The following is an 18597-nucleotide window of genomic DNA, read 5'->3' as shown; positions in this document are numbered from 1 at the left end:
TATACACACAAATATATATACCCACTTATATGTATATATGTATAAATATACACACACGTATGTACATATATATGTATATATATGTATGTATGTATAATCAAGCTTCTCAATTGGTTATTCCATTCCTTTCTGTATTAATTACTTGCTCTACCAATTTGATAGATATACTCCTGAAAGGAATATTTTAAATTTTCCTACTATGAATATTCATTCTTCCTTATATTTCTAAGCTTATATAGTTGACTGTCAGGCCTATAAACTGGTTATTCAGTTCCTCCTTGTTTTACCAATTTAGAATGTGTACTCCTAAGGGAAATATTTTAAGTCTGCCTACTATGAATTCTTTCCGTACTTTTTGGCTTTTCTATATATATTTCAAAGCTTTACTTTATGGGCATAAAAGTTTTTAAAGTATATCATGGAATACTTATATATAATAAATATTTTAAAATCTCTATAACAAATATAATGTACCTCACTTTGAATTCTATTGTGCCAGATACTAGCAATGCAATGTCAATTGTCTCAGTATTATTGGTAAATATTTTTCCGTTTTCCTTTGTATTCAGCATTCTGTATCATCTTGTTCCTGGTGTGTCTTTCATACAGATTATGCAAAGATTTTTAATCCCATCTAGGAATCTGTGATTTGATAAAAATAACTTAATACATTTATATTTATTAAACTTACTGCTCTGTCTGGACTTGTTTCTGGTATCTCCTTTTGTTTTCCACTTCTCATGCTGTCTCATGTGATGTCTTTATTGTGCTATTCTTGTTAATTTAACTAAATATTACTTACTTTTTGGTATTGTGTTTCTAATTATTTGGAAGCAACACATTTATATTCTAGAGATTACTTTAAAATTTTCAACACGTATGTTAATACTTTTCCATCAATATCACAGATCACTACCCATGTTACTCCCCACCAATAAAAATTACAAAAAGTTTGCTTAACACATATTTTGCTCTTTGATTTTTCACTTCTTTATCTTTATCCAATCTTTTTGTATATTCAAATTACTTTACCTTCCAATTAACTAATGCTATAATTTGCTCTATTCTTTCTATTATGCAACCCTGCCTACTTTTCTTGAAAGTTAAAAAACTATATTTTGGGCTGGGAATATTTTTCATTAAACTTTATGTTTTGAAGTAATTGTAGACTCATATTCAGTTGTTAGAAATAATATAAAGAAATCCCATGTACATTTTATTCATGTTCCCTCATTGGTAATATTTTTGCAAAACTATAGAAGAATATCATAACCAGGGTGTTTATATTGACAAAGTCAGTATAGAACATTTTGATCACAATAAGAATCCCTGATGTTGTTACACTGTTTCCTCCACTTTCCTCATTTCCCTACTCCATCCCTGACACCCAAAAATCACAAATAAAAATTTTGTCACTATTTTATAAACGTAATCACATAATCATATAACACATAAACTTTTCATTTGGCTTTTTTCACTCAGTATATTCTCTGGAAATTCATCTAGATTTTAGCATGCATTAATAGCTTATTCTTTTTAACTGCTGAATAGTATTCCATGTCATGAATGTACCGCATTTGTTTAGTGATTCAGCCATATCTGGGGTTGTTCCTAGTTTTTTTACTATTGTAAATAATACTACTAGAAACATCATGTACAAGTTTTTGTGTTAACATAAATCTTCATTTGTAGGGGATAAATGTTCAGGAGTGTGAACACTGATATTTGGTAGTTGCATATCTACTTTAAAATAATTTTTCAGCTGGGTATGTTGGCGCATGCCTGTAATCCCAGCACATTGGGAGGCCAAGACAAGTGAATTGCTTAAGCCCAGGAATTCGAGACCAGCCTGGGCAACATGGTGAAACCCCATCTCTACAAAAAACACAAAATTTGGCTGGGCACGATGGCTCATGCCTGTAATCCCAGCACTTTGGGAGGCTGAGGCAGGTGCCTCATGAGGTCAGGAATTCGAGACCAGCCTGACCAACATGATAAAATCCCATCTCTACTAAAAATACAAAAATTAGCTGGGCATGGTGGTGCACACCTGTAATCCCAGCTACTCAGAAGGCTGAGGCAGAAGAATGGTTTGAACCCGGGAGGCGGAGGTTGCAGTGAGCTGAGATTGCACCACTGCACTCCAGCCTAGGCAGCAGAGTGAGACTCTGTCTCAAAAAAAAAAAAAAAAAAAAAAAATTAGCCAGGCATGGCATCATATGCCTGTAGTCCCAGTTACTTGGGAGGCTAAGTTGGGAGGATCCCTTGAGTTCAGGGAGGCAGAAGTTGCAGTGAGCCAAGATCATGCCACTGCACTCCAACCTGAGCCACAGAGTGAGACCCTGTCTCAAAAATAAATAAATAAATGTAAAAATAAAATAAAATAATTAGTCAAAGTGTTTTCCAGAGTGATTGTACCATTTTATATTCTTACCTGCAACGCATGAGTGATTCAGTCTCTCTTCATCCTCACCATCATTTGGTGGTCTCAGTTTTATTTTAGCCATTCTGATAAGTGTGTAGTGATTACTCATTGTGGTTTTAATTTGTATTTCTCTAATGGCAAATGGTTTTGAACATCTTTTCATGTACTTATTTACCATCAGTATACACCCTTATGTGAAATGTCTCTTCTTGTCTTTTATCCATTTTCTAATTGCATTTAGATTATTAAAAGGAGTGTTGGTTAATTTGTTTTGTTTTATTTATACAAGTAGTCTCCCCTTAGCTTGCAGGTATTCATTCCAAGACCCCCAATGGATGCCTGAAACTATATACAGTACCAACCCTACTTATACACAAATTTCTTCTTTTCCTCTTCACAATTTCATGAAGCTTCATTCCTACTGTATATCTTAGCAACCTCAGCCTATGATTTTTTTTCTTTCCCCATTAAGGAGAGAACTTTCACCTGTTCACTTAAGCATGTTAAGGCTTCTCTTTGGAATGGCTGAATTGCCAGCATCACTACTTTTGCATTTGGAGGCCATTACCAAGTCAAATAAGGGTTACTCGAACTCAAGCACTGAGATACCACAACAGTCAATCTGATAACTGAGACTGCTACTAAGTAACTGACAGGTGGGTGGGTAGAATAGACAATGTGGGGATGCTGGACAAAGGAATGATTCACCCCTCACCCAAATCGAGTGGGACAGGGTTAGACTTAATAATGCTACTCAGAATGATATGCAATTTAAAACTTACGAATTGTTTATTTCTGGAATTTTCTGTTTAATATTTTTGGGCCATGGTTGACCATGAGTAACTGAAACCAGAGATAAGAGGGGGCTACTACTCTGCTGAGTTTGAGAGGTCTGTATTCTATAAATAGATCTTATCCATTTGTTAGATGTGTGCTTCGAAAATATTTTCTCCTACCCAGTAACTTATCTTCTAATCTTTTTAATACAGTCTTTCACAGAGCAAAAGTTTTTAATTTTGCTGAGGTCCAACTTATCAATATGTCCTCCTACAGACTGTGCTTATGGTGTCAAGTCTAAGTGTAACTCTAGATCTCTAAGAACTTTCCTTAGAATTTCCTTGTTTTTAAGTGTTGTTTTCAAAATTTACATCTATAACTTTTATGGACAAATATTATATATATTATGATGTACAATGTAATATTTTGATATACATTGTGAAATGACTAAATCATGCTTATTAACATATCTGTTGCCTTATATACTTATCATTTTTGTTTGTGGTGAAAACATCTAAAATGTACTCTGTTAGGAATTTTCAAGTATACAATACATTATTATTAACTACAGCCACCGTGCTATAAAATAGAGCCCAGAATTTATTCCTTCTGTTTAACTGAAACCTCATATCGTTTGACCAACATCTCCCAATCTTTCTCCTCACACACTCCACCCACAACCCCTGATGTGTTAGGCCATTCTTGCATTGTTATAAAGAAATACCTGAAACTGGATAATTTATAAAGAAAAGAGTTTAATTGGCTTATAGTTCCGCAGGCTATACAAGAAGCATGGCACTGATCTGCTCAGCTTCTGGGACAGCCTCAGGGAGCTTTTACTCATGACAAAAGGTGACGAGCAGGCATGTTTCATGGCAAAAGCAGGATGGGCAGAGGGGCACAGGGGTAGATGTTGCACCACTTAAACAGATCTCATGAGAACTCACTCCTATCGTGAGGCCAGCACCAAGCCATGAGGGATCTGCCACCAGGACCCAAACACTTCCCACCAGGCCCCAACTTCAACCCTAGCAATTACATTTCAACATGAGATATGGAGGGGATACCCACACTATATTATCTGGTACCCAGGATTCTATTAATATTCTCTGCTTTTACAAGTTCCTTTTTTTTTTTTTTTTCTTAGATTTCACATATATGTGACGTCATTAAATCTGTGATATACTTTAAGTAAATTTTTGTATAAGGTGTGAGACTGAGGTTGAGCTTTGGTTTTCTGCCAATGGATATCCAAATGCTCCAGCAGCATTGATAGTTAAAAAAGCTATCCTCCCTCCATTGAACTACTTCTGTACTTCGACAACCCTCATGAATGGGACTGGCATCCCTAGAAGAGATCCAAGAGAGTTCCTTTGCCCTTTCCATGTGAAGACACATAGAGAAGCCACCATCTATGAATCAGAAAGTGGGTCCTCACCAGACACCAAATCTGCCAGGCACCTTGATCTTGGACTTCCAGCCTCCAGAACTGTGAGAAATAAATTTCTATGGTTTATAAGTCACCTAATTTATGGTATTTTCATTATAGTAGGCCGAAGGTACAAAGACAGTTGATTACATTGATTTTCTAATTGGATTATCCTTGCATCCCTGTAAGAAACCTCACTTGGTCATGGTGCTTAAGTTTTTTTTTTTTTAATTTCTGAATTCTGTTTAATTTTGTTAAGGTTTTTTGTGTCTATATTCATAATGTAATGAATTTTATCTGTACTTTTCCTTTTCATACAGTTTTTGTCCGGTTTTGGTAAAAGGGTAAAACTAGCTTCATAAAATAAACTGGGAATTCTTTCCTCCTCTTTTGGAAGAGAGTATATAGAATTAGTATTGATTCTTTTTTAAATGTTTGATGATAATCTTCATTGAATTGATTTGGGCCAGAAGATCTTTACTTGAGGAGTTTTCAAAACGCAAATTCAATTCAATTATGTACTTCATGTTCCATGAATTGTCCAATTTGTATTTTCAAACACTTTGTCTATTTCATTACGTTGTCAATTATGTGTATAGAGTCATCCCTAGTGTTACCTTATTATTCTTTTGATGTCTGCAGTCCATAGTGATCTCCCATATCATTCCTGTTTTTGAATTGAGATTTCTCTCTTTTTCCTTCGTGAGTCTTGCTAAAGCTTGGTCAATTTTATTAATCTTTCAGAGAACAAACTTCTGCTTAGTTCATCTCATTTTCCTCTGGCTTTGTTCACTCAGCATGAGTCATGATTCATTTGTGTTACTGTGTGCATCATTAATTCATGTTTTTATATAAGAATAGTATATGTATGTATGCAATTTTTTTTATCCAATAACATATCAATCCACCTGTTTTCAATTTGGGGCCACTAGAAATAAACCTCACTTGCCAAACTTTTTTCCAAAGTGGTTGGACCATTTTGCATTCCCACTATCAGTATATAAAAGTTCTAATTGCTCCAAATCTTCACCAACACTTATTAAAGTCAGTCTTTTTAATTTTAGACATTCTAATGAATGGGTAGTGGGTTTAGCTGTATTTCCCTAATGATATTGAGCAGCTGCTCATTCACTTATTCTGCCACCTATACATCTTCTTATGAAAAGCGTCTCTTCAATTACGTTGTTTATTTATTGAATTGTTTTCTTCTCTTCTTATCATACCAAAAGTATCCTATATAGCAAAGTATCATAACAAAAGTATTCTTTATATATAATAGACAGGAGTCCTTTTTCAGATATGTAGTCTATCTTTGGTTTGCCTTTTCATTTTCTTAACTATGTCTTTTGAAGAACAAATGTTTAATTTTAAATAAGTCCATTTTATTGATTTTTTTACAGTTTATATATTTCTGTCACATTTAAGAAATATTTTCAAATCCCAAGCTCACAAAAATTATCTCCTACACTCTCTTTGAGAAGAAAAAAGGTTTTACATTTAGGTAATAATCCATTTCAATTTACACCAATACTGCACTGCCTTTTACTTATGACTGATTTAATGACTGTTGAAGTCAGGTAGCATATATAATTCAATATATTAATAGTATTGAGTTTTCCTATTCATAAATAAGAGTACATCTCTTCATTTATTTAGATATTCTTTAATTTTTTCAAGAGTTTTTATACATGTTAGTATAGGGGTCTTATATATCTTTTAAAAATTTAATTCCTAAGTATTTCATATTTTAATACCATTATAAATGGTACTTTTACTATTTTAACTTCTGATGGTTGTTTGCTTGAACATAAATATGTAATTGATTTTTTACCTTGCATCTAAAACCTTAATAAACTTACATATTATTTTTTGTATCTTTTTTGTAGATCCCCTCTAATTTTCTACATAGACTATGTTTATTTTACATATTTATGTTTATTCTACATAGTCTATGTAGAAAATTGTTAAGACTACGTAGAATTGTTAAGATGTCAATTCTACCTAACAGCACCTATAAATTCAACACAATCCCAGTCAAAATTCCAGCAGGTATTTTTATATGAAAATTAACAAAATGATCCTAAAATTTATATGAAAGTGAAAAGGACCTAGAACATATAATTCTTAAAACCCCAAAACAACCCAAATAAAAATGGGCAACATATTTGGACAGACACATCACCAAAGATATATGAAAGGCAAATAATCACAAGAAAAGAAAATTCATCTCATTAGACATCAGGGAAGTATAAATCAAAATAACAATGAGATATCATTACAAACCTATTAGAATGGCTAATGGGTTTCTGGCTAAAAAGACTGACAGTACCAAGATTGGGTGAGGATATGGAACAACTGGAACTCCTATAAACTGTTCACAGAAATGTCGAATTGTACATCCACTTGAATAGCTAGTTTATTTAAAAATTTAACATATACCTACCATGTAGTTCAGTCAATCCACTCCAGGTCTTTACGTAAGAAAAATGAAAGCACATAGCCATATGGAATACAACTCAGCAATAAAAAGAAATAAAAAATTGGTAACATGCTGCAACATGGATGAATATTAAAATAATTAGGTTAATAATTATTAACTTAATGATGTTAAAGAGGATATACCAAAAAAATGCATAGTGTGTGATTCCATATAGATGAAACTCCAGAAAATGAAACCTAATCCACAGTGACAAAAAGGAGATCAGTTGTTGCCTGAAGATGCAGAAGGAGTAAGGAGAAGAGGAATTACAAACAGGCTTCTAGACAGTAGGAAGAGCATATGAGGAACCTGTTCCAACTGAGACAATGCATTTTAAGGTACTTTCCAGGAAATTCCAAACAATATTTTCACTACGTATTCTCTGGTTTGAAAGTGGCCCCTTCAGAATTCATGCGTTGCCATTCTCAGGGGGTTTATAAGTGAGGTCTTTAAGTGATGATTAGATGAAGAAAGCTGCTCCCTCATTAATGGGATTAGAGCCCTTTTAAAAGAGGCTTCATACAGAGTTCAGCTAGCTTGCCCTTCTGCCTTGTGCCACATGAGGGCAAAGTAAGAGGGCCCTCACCAGATCAAATGCCAGCACCATGATCCTGGACTTCCCAGTCTCAAGAACTGTGAGAAATAAAAGGCATTGTGTAATAACAGCAGAAAAACTAAGAAAACACATCATTCACTCTGGGTTACTGACTATATGTAGGTGCAAAGAAGATGCCACCATTCGTAATGAAGAAATTCTGTACGCAAAGGAGAAAGTGTCTCTCTCAGCACTCTTTTTTGTGTTCCAGCACTCTCATGCGTTTATTGTGTAAATACTATTTTCAGATATTTCAAAATGATTTTGAGAGGGAGAAGAGGAAAATGCATATTCTTAGTTAACCAGAATTCCACATTTTCATTACTCAGATTTTTAACTATTTATTGTATAAGTCACTTCCTTGTATAAACATTGATGAAATTCTTAACTACATTCACACAATTTACTGTTTAAAGAAACCCAGTGGGTGAACTGTTTTGCAAATACTGATTTCCTAGGTGCTCTTTTAAATTATTTTTTGTAATTTTTCTTTTGAGGTAATTTTAAATTTATAGTAAAAGTTTAGGAACAACACTAATAATTCCTTATTCCCTTCACATAGAGACCACATTCAAATTTTGTCAACTTTCCCAACAATCTCTTTCATAGCAGAAGTATTATATCTAGAACCATATTTTGCACTTAGTTGCCATGTCCCTTCAGTCTGAGGCCTCTCTTGACCCTCATGACTGTAACATTTTTGAAAACTCTAGAAAAGTTACTTTATAGATTTTCTCTATTAGCTTTATGAGATATTTTCTCATTATTCAATTCAGGTTATACACATGATTGTCAGGAAAATCACAAAACAATGCTGTGTTGTTTTAAATGCATTCTACCATGGGCATACAATATTGCTTTATCTCAGTGTCGGCCTGGTTTCTTTACTGTAAAGTTACTTTTTCCCTTTGTAATTTACAAGTATTTGTAGGCAGATACTTAGAGATTATGTAACACCTCATTGTTTATCCAACTTTTACCCGTTGATTTTAGTACTGATTAATGTTTCTTGCCTGAATTATATTTCAGATGGTTGCCAAGTAGTGATTTTCTAATTCCATCATCCCTCTACTTTTACTAGTTGGCACTCTACCATAAGGTAATGCTGTCTCTTCTCCCCATGAATTGAGCACATTCCACATTCCATTAGATCCCAGTGAAGTAAAATATTCCTATTTTATTCAGTAAAATAATCTGTTACTATAATTTTTGATTTTGACCCTCAAGATGTCTTAGGGGTAGGCACCTCCTCTGTGTCCTTTGATACATACTTACTATTCTTTGAGCTCTTCCTTACTTTTTGACATATGATACTACATACCTTGCTTAGCCCCAAACCTGGAATCAACCATTTCTTCAAGGATACCTGGTTCTACTTACTGGAGAACGGTATTTAGAAACCAAAATGTGGGTGCTGGGTGTGCTCATTGTTAAATGTGGGTGCTAGGTGTGCTCATTGTTACCAGGATATTGCTATTCCCAGGCCCTTCCAGTAGACAAAGTTGGAAAGTAAATGTAGGTATATGCACTTAAGTATATGTAAATACATACAAATCTATATTTATTTCTATTACATTTACACATATTTCTATTATTGAAAGTCATGAGATCACACCAACACCTCCAATTTCAAATCAACACAGGGTTCATTCTAGCTTTCCCTACACTATCTCTGTGACTCCTATGTCCATCAGAAAGAACGCTGACATGAATATATATTTTTTCAATATATTTTCAATATATTTAATTATTTTCTCAATACCCTGCCCCCATCTTGTATGTAACAAATCTTCTGACACTGCCAGGCCACTGCCCACTCAGCCCCTTTCTTTAATCATGGTCTGATACTTTCCAGGTGAACTCCCAACTTAGCTGTCCTTGTCCTATGGGTCTTAGCTGTTCTCTTTGTATGGTTCATGGCTTCTTAATTGAATCACCAAAAAAAAAAAAAAAGAGCGGGGGTAGGAAAGTCTATGTTATTTTTGTAGTCTCATATTTCCATTGATCACATTAAAAATTTGTGTGGATTAAAAATATGATTTATTTCTTTCTTTTGTGATGGGGTATCGCTCTGTTGCCCAGGCTGGAGTGCAATGGCATGGTCTTGGCTCACTGCAACCTCCATTTCCTGGATTCAAGTGATTCTACTGCCTCAGCCTCCTGAGGAGCTGGGATTACAGACGTGCACTGCCATGCCTGGCTAATTTTTGAATTTTTAGTAGAGATGTGGTTTCACTGTGTTGGCCACGCTGGTCTTAGGTCTCGAATTACTGACCTCAAGTGATCCAGCTGCCTCAACCTTCCGAAGTACTGGGATTACAGGCATGAGCCACCATGCCTGCCCAAAATATTATTTCTTTTTTCAAAGTTATTGATGCCATATTGGTATATGTACATATTATTATTTCTAAGGTTATATAGTGAGCTATTTATTGAGTTGAATTTTGAGTCACTTTGAAAGCTATTTAAAAGCTGCATGAAAATAAAATACATTAAGGCAGAAATGAAAAATAAATGGGCTGGTAACAGAAACATGTCAATTAAAGTAACATTTTAAAAAACTGTTTTGAAGTAAATCAATGACAACACTTAACTTGGACTCTGGGCAAAATTTTATAAAATATGACTGCTTTCTTTGTCTTCTGCCTCCTCTAAATGCTCTGAGATTATAAAGAGTAATGCAAATTTTGATATAGGAAATGTCTTCATAACCTCAAGCACTGGGGAAGATCACCTGACAATCATTACTCCAAAAAATATATTTATAATATTTAAGTTGAACATATTATAAGTACCAAGCTTATATTGTATTGCTTCTCTAATAAGGCATTTTCCTAATCATTTTTATTAAAATGACATTTTACCTTTATTAATGACAACTTATTTTTAAATATTAAAATATCTTTCTGGAGGGGAATTTTACCTCTGGCCATATGTGAGTAACTAGTATCCTTCTTATCGCCAAACCACTGCCCTAAACAATCATAAGCCTGCCTAAATAGGACAAAATATTTCTTTTCATGTCTTAAACAACAGGTAGCCCAAGGCCGTGATCCTTATGAGAGGGGGAACAACCAAAGGAGACCTCCACACACACTACAGCTCTCTGATAAAAGCAAGGGGTATTTTTAAGATATGAACAGGGAAGTCATTAAAGTGAAATAATGGGCTTGCTGAGGGTTGGCAGCAAATCGGAGTTCAGGGTTGCATACATGGCTGGAAGATATGCAGCGGGGTACCAGAGAAGAGCTAGCTGGGCAATAGCAAAATATATAAGTGATGCTGGCTTTGACCACAAGTTTGATAAGTCCACTTCATAACATATATGCCAAATCAGTTAATGCAAATTTACACCATGTGAGTAGAAGCAATTTGAGCGGAACAGAGAAGGTGATAGAGTGAGTCCATTCTATTTGGAGTGGGTCATAACACACTTAGAGAAATGTAGTGACTTTGGTTTGCCACATCTTCAGTACACAGATTTAAAAATTCTATGGTGATTTTATGATGATCCCCGCTATTCAGCTTTTTAATAATTTAATATTTCACACTCTTGTGAGTGTGATCGGGCCTGACCAAGATATATAACCGCCCTGAGCATCTTCCAATCAATAATCCTCAACTAATTATTCTATTTACTTAATGGGAATGGGAGAAACTAAAAAGTTTCTATTTCTTTATATAAAATGTGTGTGTGTGTATACAAACACACATGGAATATATATATTCCACTATATATAATATCCATATATATCACAAATACATATTTTGTAAGATGTAAACTATTAAATCTTACAAAACTTGGAAAGTTTGTGAAATGTATTTTTCATCTTATACCTACATACTATCTAATCAGAATATCATTGTCCAGAATTCTAATGCAATGATTTTTAGGCATAGTTTTGTAATGCTTCAAAACATCTTCAATGAAATTTAAAAGAAGTACAAATTTATTCTCCTGAGTCAGCTGGAAACAAAATTAATATCAATTTAAAATTATTTTTGAAACTCCATACTGCATGTAACACTTTCATAAGCATCTCAAATCAAAAAATGTTAGCAACAAACAAATTAAGTAAGAAATAAACTAAGTAAACAAACTAGGTAAATAAGTCCTACAGGTAAAAAAGAGGATACAAGTATTCTCAATATCAGTGAATGGGTTACTTTTTGCTATTGTTTTAAATAACATTCATGGATTATCTTTAAAGTACCTCACACCAATTAAGTTTTCTTAAAACATTCCTAACTTAAACTACCCACAAGGGGGACATATTGTCAGATACTGCATATTTTCCAAATTGAAAGAAGCCTGTGTCAGCTCCCACTGACTCAACACAACAAAGCATAGATGACGAGACATGGAGTTGCCAATTTCAATTTGTGAGTGGTAAATGGAGATTTTAGCTCAGTTTCTCAAAACGTGGCCCAGAAATTAAAATTGTAGCAAACATTTTTGCTGCTTCTTAATATGTTCAGATTGCTGGGTGCCTCCTCTGACCCAAATCAATTCCTGTGAAAACTATTGAGTAAGGTCCTAGAAGAGAACAGTCCCTAGGTAAACAATGTCCATTTCACAGGTGGCATTTCTTCACTGGTTTTCTAACATGAAACAAGATAGGCTACATGCTAGTAAAATCTTCCAATTTTGTGAAATACATACAATTGTACTCTCAAAATCAAGCTCTATTGTAATCAAAATTGTTGCATAAGGAACTGTGTTACATCCAGCTTTTAGTCAAAGAGAATTTATTACCCATTTTTCTCCCTTCAATTATTTAAAGTGAACATCAAACCTTAAAAATGCACTCCTCACCACTGCAATCTAAGCTAATGCCAGTGTATGTCATATGTATTCAATAAAATGCAAAGCATGGTGGTGCTTGTTTTCTGGTGGACCTAAAGCTTTTGAGACATATTGCTATCACTTAAAATTCTTCAGCGCAGAACTTGCTGGTGAATATTAAAGGGTGGGGGTTAGGGGGTACTTGATAAATATCCATTTGAGTTTATTTTCTAATTCTGTAGGAAGTTTACATATATTCCTAATTTTGTTACTATCACTTGGAAAGAATCTTGAGGATTTTAAAATAACAAATGAAAACGGTATTTATTAAAAACAATTCGTTTATTCTCTCAGGCTAATTGTACTTTATACTCTAGGAGCGTAGAGAGCAAACACACATTCTAAATGTATTTATTTTATGATTCTTTTGATGCAATTAATACACCGCGTTGCAGAAGGTTTATGCTTCTGCCTTTTAAAAAATTATACAGGATTATGTATAATCAATTATCATTAAACTAAAGGCAAAGAAATCTGTTAGCTCCATCAATTTTATTTCGCTCTTGCATGGATTGCCTTTGTTCACATTTTTGGCAGAAAAAAGAATCAATGCAATTGTAAGACTCTGCACCCCACAATGTGAGCCTCACTTGAAACAATGGTCGTATCGTCCAAGACAGATCATCGGTAAAGTTCGGCAGAAAAACTTGGGAGATCTTGCAAATCTTGTTATGTGAAGCCAGTCCTCCCAAAAGACCTATTTGACCACACCTTTGTCCTCCTCGTCCTTTTTTTGCAGGCTCATTAACTCGCATTATTTTTTTGTTCTCCGCAGTTCTCACTTGCTTTTCTTCAGTTTTTGCTAGGTTCTCCGCAATCTCCAATGCAGCCTCTTCCACTAGCCGCGATTCTGCCTCTCTCAGACGCTGACACGTAACCTCCCCCTATCCCCACCCCAAGCCCTCACCCAAGACCAAGAACAGCTACAACTGCTTCTGGGAGACGTGGGGGGCGGGGGCAAGGCGGGAGCACCTCGCCCCTCCCGCTAACTCTCGCCGTCGGTCAGTACCCCCTGAACTGGATGGGACCATGGGAGTCCCTCCCCAAGGGCCTCCACTTCTGACTACCGGCCGCACGCCCCACCCCTGCCCAGCACCCAGGCAACCCCCGGGACGCTTTGCTAGTGCCAAGCTTCAATCTCTCGTTCTCATTTTCTCTTGTCCTCACGCTCTTTCTTCTACTGTATTTTTGTCAATTCTTTAATGGCGAGGAAAAAAGAAAACAAAACACCAGCTCAGAGCTATAGTCTCCTTCCATAAATACGTGTGTGCTTTTCAGAACCTTTCTCTGTCCCTTTCTCCTGCTAACACATGTGGGGTCTGCAGTGCAAAGGACTCTCCTTTCGTCCAGTGACCAATGGCAGTCTCTCAGTTTGCCAATTTCATTCATCACGCCCGCACCTACTGAAGCCTACTCCTCACCAGTTCAGCTTTCTTCCAGTTAATCGTATTAACTGCTAAGCACCTCCTCCGCCTTTTCGGGTTCTATTACCGCCCTCATTAAAAAAAAAGAAAAGAAAAGAAAAAGAAAAAAGACAATCCAACACGAACACGCAAGACAGCGTGAATTCAAGAAAGAAAGTGTGCGTGTGCAACACAGTCTGAGTGTGTGCATCCGTATGCATCGCCTGCCTCAGCCTGCCTGGGTACTGAACATGTGGCTGAGAGGTGCGACAGTCAGAGGGCTCAAACTTCCGCTGCCCAGGCTGAGGTTGGGCCCTCCCAAGCTCACCTGTCTGCGTTCAGGTAACTGGCTAAGTGCCCGCCCGGCCGCGTTCCAGGACACCTGGCCGGGACAGAGCGAATGCCGGTGAACCCCAGGGCGCCCTCTCCCGCGCGTTCGTTCTCTAGCCCTCCTTCCCTGGGAGGGGTGGGAAGGGGGGTGTTCTGTTTTCATTACTGCACCCCTTCCCCTAAAGACAACGGGACTGCCCTCCTCCACAGCGCCTTACCTCAAACAGGGGACCGATCTTGTTCTTCTCCAGGTAAGCCTGGATCCGGGTTTGCGGATGAGACGCCATGGGGAACAGATGGGACCGCGGAGAGAGTGCGGGGAGAACGCGCGGCTGTGCGCCTCCGCTGGGGACAACCCTCCTTTTACCCGGACTAGGGCCGGGACAGGAGCTCAGGAGCCTCGGCTGCCCTGCGTGGCTGGCTCGGCCCCGGCCGCGGCCGTGAGTGGCAGTCCGGGGAGCCACGCGCGCGTGGGGCGCTGAGAGCCGGAAGCCTGGGCGCAGCGCCGCCAACTCAGACAACTCCGAGGCTAGGGGAGAACTCATTCATCGCGTTCTCCGCCTCGCGCCCACCCTCGCCGCTCGCCGCAGCGCCCGGCGTAGTGGGGAAATTCGAGGCAGACGTTCCTTTCTCCTCTGGGCGGCAGCAGCAGGAATCAGGGGGCGGGAGGCGAGCCGTGCCGAGGGGCGCACGCGGGCGGACAAGGGACGCGGGGCTCGAACTCGCTACCAGCTTCTGTGCGTGCGTGTGTGTGTGTGTCCGTGCGCGCGCGACTGTGTGTGCCTGCTCTCCCAGGTGACGGGAACAAACAGCCCGGGCTTCTCCCCGAGGCTGCTCGCTCTACCAGCCGCTCCCTAGCGACAGCGCCGCTTAAAAAGCCAATGGTGAAGGTGCTTCTTTCAAAGTGCACATAAATCTGGTGCTTGTTGGCTACTCCTTGGCAGCTACAAATGCAGTTCGAAAGGGGATCGTCCCCACCGCCCCTTCTGAGCCTCTCCTCAGCACCTTCTGCCCTGCCTACACTAGCGCAGGGGTTGAGAAGGGCAGAGTTGTGAGAAAGTGTGTGGGTTCAAAGGTTTGCCGCGAAAAAAGAAGTTACCTTCCTTTTCAAAATCTGGCTTGGCCTGGAGCAAGTCGACGCGGGAATGCAGCCTGAGAACCCAGCTGAAAACTCCCGAAGTGCAGGCGCTCAAAGGCTGGAACGAGCCCTTCAGCATGTGACAGGGAGAAGAGAAATGAGCGAGCCAGCCCTCCCCTCCAAAGTTGGCCTTCCTAATCCACTCCTTGAGTCATGTCTGTATACGTATAACTGCATCTCAGACGCCACACTATCCCGCTTAACAATGTTTCCTCTAGATACTGCGTGAGCTGCTCAAATTTAGCCAACACCTTTCTTATATGCAGGGATTTCAGAGTCGAAGATTTGCAGATAGCCCAGGCTTCCTCACAAAGCTCTTTCTTGTGAAACACAACACTGAGGTCCCAATGACAATTTCCCTGGCTCCTAATCATGATATGCTGCCAAAATTAGATTTATTTTTAATAAATATGAATGTTCAGAATGATGGAAATAGTTTTCCTAAAAGCTGACTGCAGCAGTATGTATTTTCTTTCTTTCTTTCTTCACTGTGTTCTGAATTTCTGTTCCTCATAGTTTCTTTATTGGTGTTCATGCTTTCCTTCTGTATTTTAAATATGTGGAAACATGTAATAGTTAGATAATAGTGGAATATCCCAGGAACTATTGTTAATTTCATATATTAAGATATGAGAAATCTGCTAGAATAACTAGGAGCTTAACCATCCCTGATAACCTGAAATGGACATGATCCAGGGTGAAAAGATGTCCACATTAATACTTTTACAATCAGACTCATATGATCTGCCTAGGGAGAGTTAAATTAAACAACAGTGAGGTGCCCAGGGTTGCCTCGTGCTTTCCATTGTGGTTCGAAGGTATATTTACTTATGTATTTTTTAATATGTCCAGGATAAATTAAATAACAGAGGGAATACCAACATTTCTGTTTGCTAAAAGGTATAGTGTAGAGCCATAAGGAAGGCCATCTATCACCCAGCTAAAAAGCCTACTATTTCTGATACCACATAAGGTACTAAGATGGTACCCTTCCTGAAATCAAGAGTCTTTTTCTTTAAAGAGGCATCAGGAGGATGCCTCTTTAAATGAAATAAAGATACTTATTAAGTCTTCACCATGCTCAGACTATTGCACTTAGGGCTTTGAATAGAAGAGACAAAGCTTCAGCTGGCAAAATGTGTGTGTTTTAAAGAGAGAATTAAGCCAAGTGTAGAGGCTCCTGTCTGTAATCCCAATTATGTGGAAGGATCACTTGAGGCCAGCAATTCGAGACTGGGCAACATAAAAAGACCCCATTTCTAAAACAATTTTTTTTTAATTAGCTGGGCATAGTGGTGCACACTTATAGTTCCAGCTGCTGGGTAAACTGAGGCAGCAGGACCCTTGAGCCCAGGAGTTCGAAGCTGCAGTGAACTATGAGTGTGCCAGTGCTCTAGGCTGGGCCATACAATAAGACTCAGTGAAAGGAAAGAAAGGAAGAAAGAGAGAGACAGAGAGACAAAGAAAGAAGAGCATCATGAGGATATGCACACTCACTTATGTATGTTAAAACTCTGAGCATCCCCAAATTGCACATTTAAAATTCAGGGACTATTTTCAAAGCTTTTCAAATTCAACATTAAATATTACCTCCTTCATAAAGCACTTCTTGGTTCTTTCTACTTATCCCTAAACATGACTTCATTACTACAATAAATATTTATTGCATAGCTTCTCAATGGCAGGCATTATGTTAAGACTGAGAATTCAAAGGTGAAAGGCTTTGTCTTTGTCCTCAGTTGCTTAGTCTTGTTGAGGCAATCGGCACATATATAAATAATGGCATTAGATGCTGGGCATGGTGGCTGACACCTGTAATCCCAGCACTTTGGTAAACCAAGACAGGAGGATCACTTGAGCCCAGTAATTTGGGAGCAGCCTGGGCAGGATAGCAAGACCTCGTCTCTATTAAAAATAAAATAGTAGTCTCAGCTACTCACGAGGCTGAGGTAGGAGGATCTGCTGAGCCCAGGAGTTTGAGGTTGCAGTAGTTGCACCACTGCACTCCAGCCTAAACAAAACAAGATTCTATATCTTTAAAAAAGAAGATAGCATGTACAGAGGCACAGAGACACACAACAGGCTGGTAGTTAAAGATATGTAAAGTACATTTGGAGGAGTATTATTATCATGTGAGGTTAAAAATGTAAGCAGAGTTCAGCTCATTGAAAGTCTTAAATGCCTTGTTAAGAACAATAGACTTACATCTTGTCGATAATGAGAAGTGATTCCTTAGGCTACAGAATATGTAACAAATGATGGGGTTATTGTTAGGACTTAAGATGTAGGGTTAAAGAGGATGGGATGGATTCCAGACATAGTTAAGGACTAATGTGTTCATTAACTAAATGAAGGATGAGGTTAGAGGAGGAAATCAAAGATGACACTATGATTTCTAACATGAAGCTAAGAGATGACAAATTATTTACCCAAGTCACCCAATTTATCATTGGTAGGGAAAGGTTTTAATTCAGGTTTTTCTAACTCTAAAGCTGAAGCTATTTCCCCTCCTCTCTACCCTGTAACCTGGAAACTAGTCAAAATTTTGAGTTTATAGATATTAGCACCCCTTTGTGGGAACAGCTATGTCTCATGACTTGGCACATGGTACATACTCCAGAAACATCAATTAAATGAATGAATTGAATTTTAGAATATCAATTCAATCCAGCTATGTTCTTTCAGTCTAAACTTTGCCTCTGACTCATGGCATTTATACTCTGTTTTGTTTCCTTTAGTCAATTGCATGCATATTTTGGTCCCTCTTTTAAACTGCAAACTCTCTAAAATCATGAACTGTATCTTAATAATTTTCTTATACTTTACAGTGTGTAACACAGTATATTTTCACATAGTTAGGTTCTTCATAAAATATCTTTAATTAAGGTCCTATTACTGTATGTTTTAAGATTTGTGTTACATAGTCCCTTTAATATTGGCTGAAAGGTAACCTTTGTCTTGGATTAAATTTATCAACTTTTTTTTTCTGCACATATGCCATGGTACCTTTACGATCCTTTCCCCGTTTTTGGCTTGAATACAGTATGAAAAGGCCATTTTCAGTGAGATTGTTTTGACCTCATTGTGTTATAGAAGTGCCTGTCAGCATAATTTACAGATGTACAGAATCCAATTTATAGAATGCACTGAAGCCGTTGTCCAACTCCATTTGTAA

The 18597-nt window shown here is 37.6% G+C and overlaps 1 protein-coding gene across 4 annotated transcripts in view; it reads right to left on the bottom strand.

Annotated features, from left to right (window-relative positions):
* Positions 1–15649, bottom strand: part of CUNH8orf34 (chromosome unknown C8orf34 homolog) — a 488639-nt gene extending 472990 nt beyond the window's left edge. For 2 of the 4 annotated variants that reach the window (XM_033202801.1, XM_033202800.1), the window contains exon 1: positions 14503–15649. In XM_033202801.1, the coding sequence (XP_033058692.1) occupies positions 14503–14829 (327 nt within the window). In that variant the 5' untranslated portion in view covers positions 14830–15649. The remainder of the gene's footprint in view (positions 1–14502) is intronic. The other 2 variants (XM_033202799.1, XM_033202802.1) reach the window with 2 other exon arrangements.
* Positions 15650–18597: the final 2948 nt, after the last annotated feature.

This window comes from Trachypithecus francoisi, unplaced genomic scaffold (assembly GCF_009764315.1).
Source record: "Trachypithecus francoisi isolate TF-2019V2 unplaced genomic scaffold, Tfra_2.0 Lachesis_group7, whole genome shotgun sequence".
Taxonomy (NCBI): Eukaryota; Metazoa; Chordata; class Mammalia; order Primates; family Cercopithecidae; genus Trachypithecus; species Trachypithecus francoisi.
This window is presented reverse-complemented; position numbering and strand designations above follow the sequence as displayed.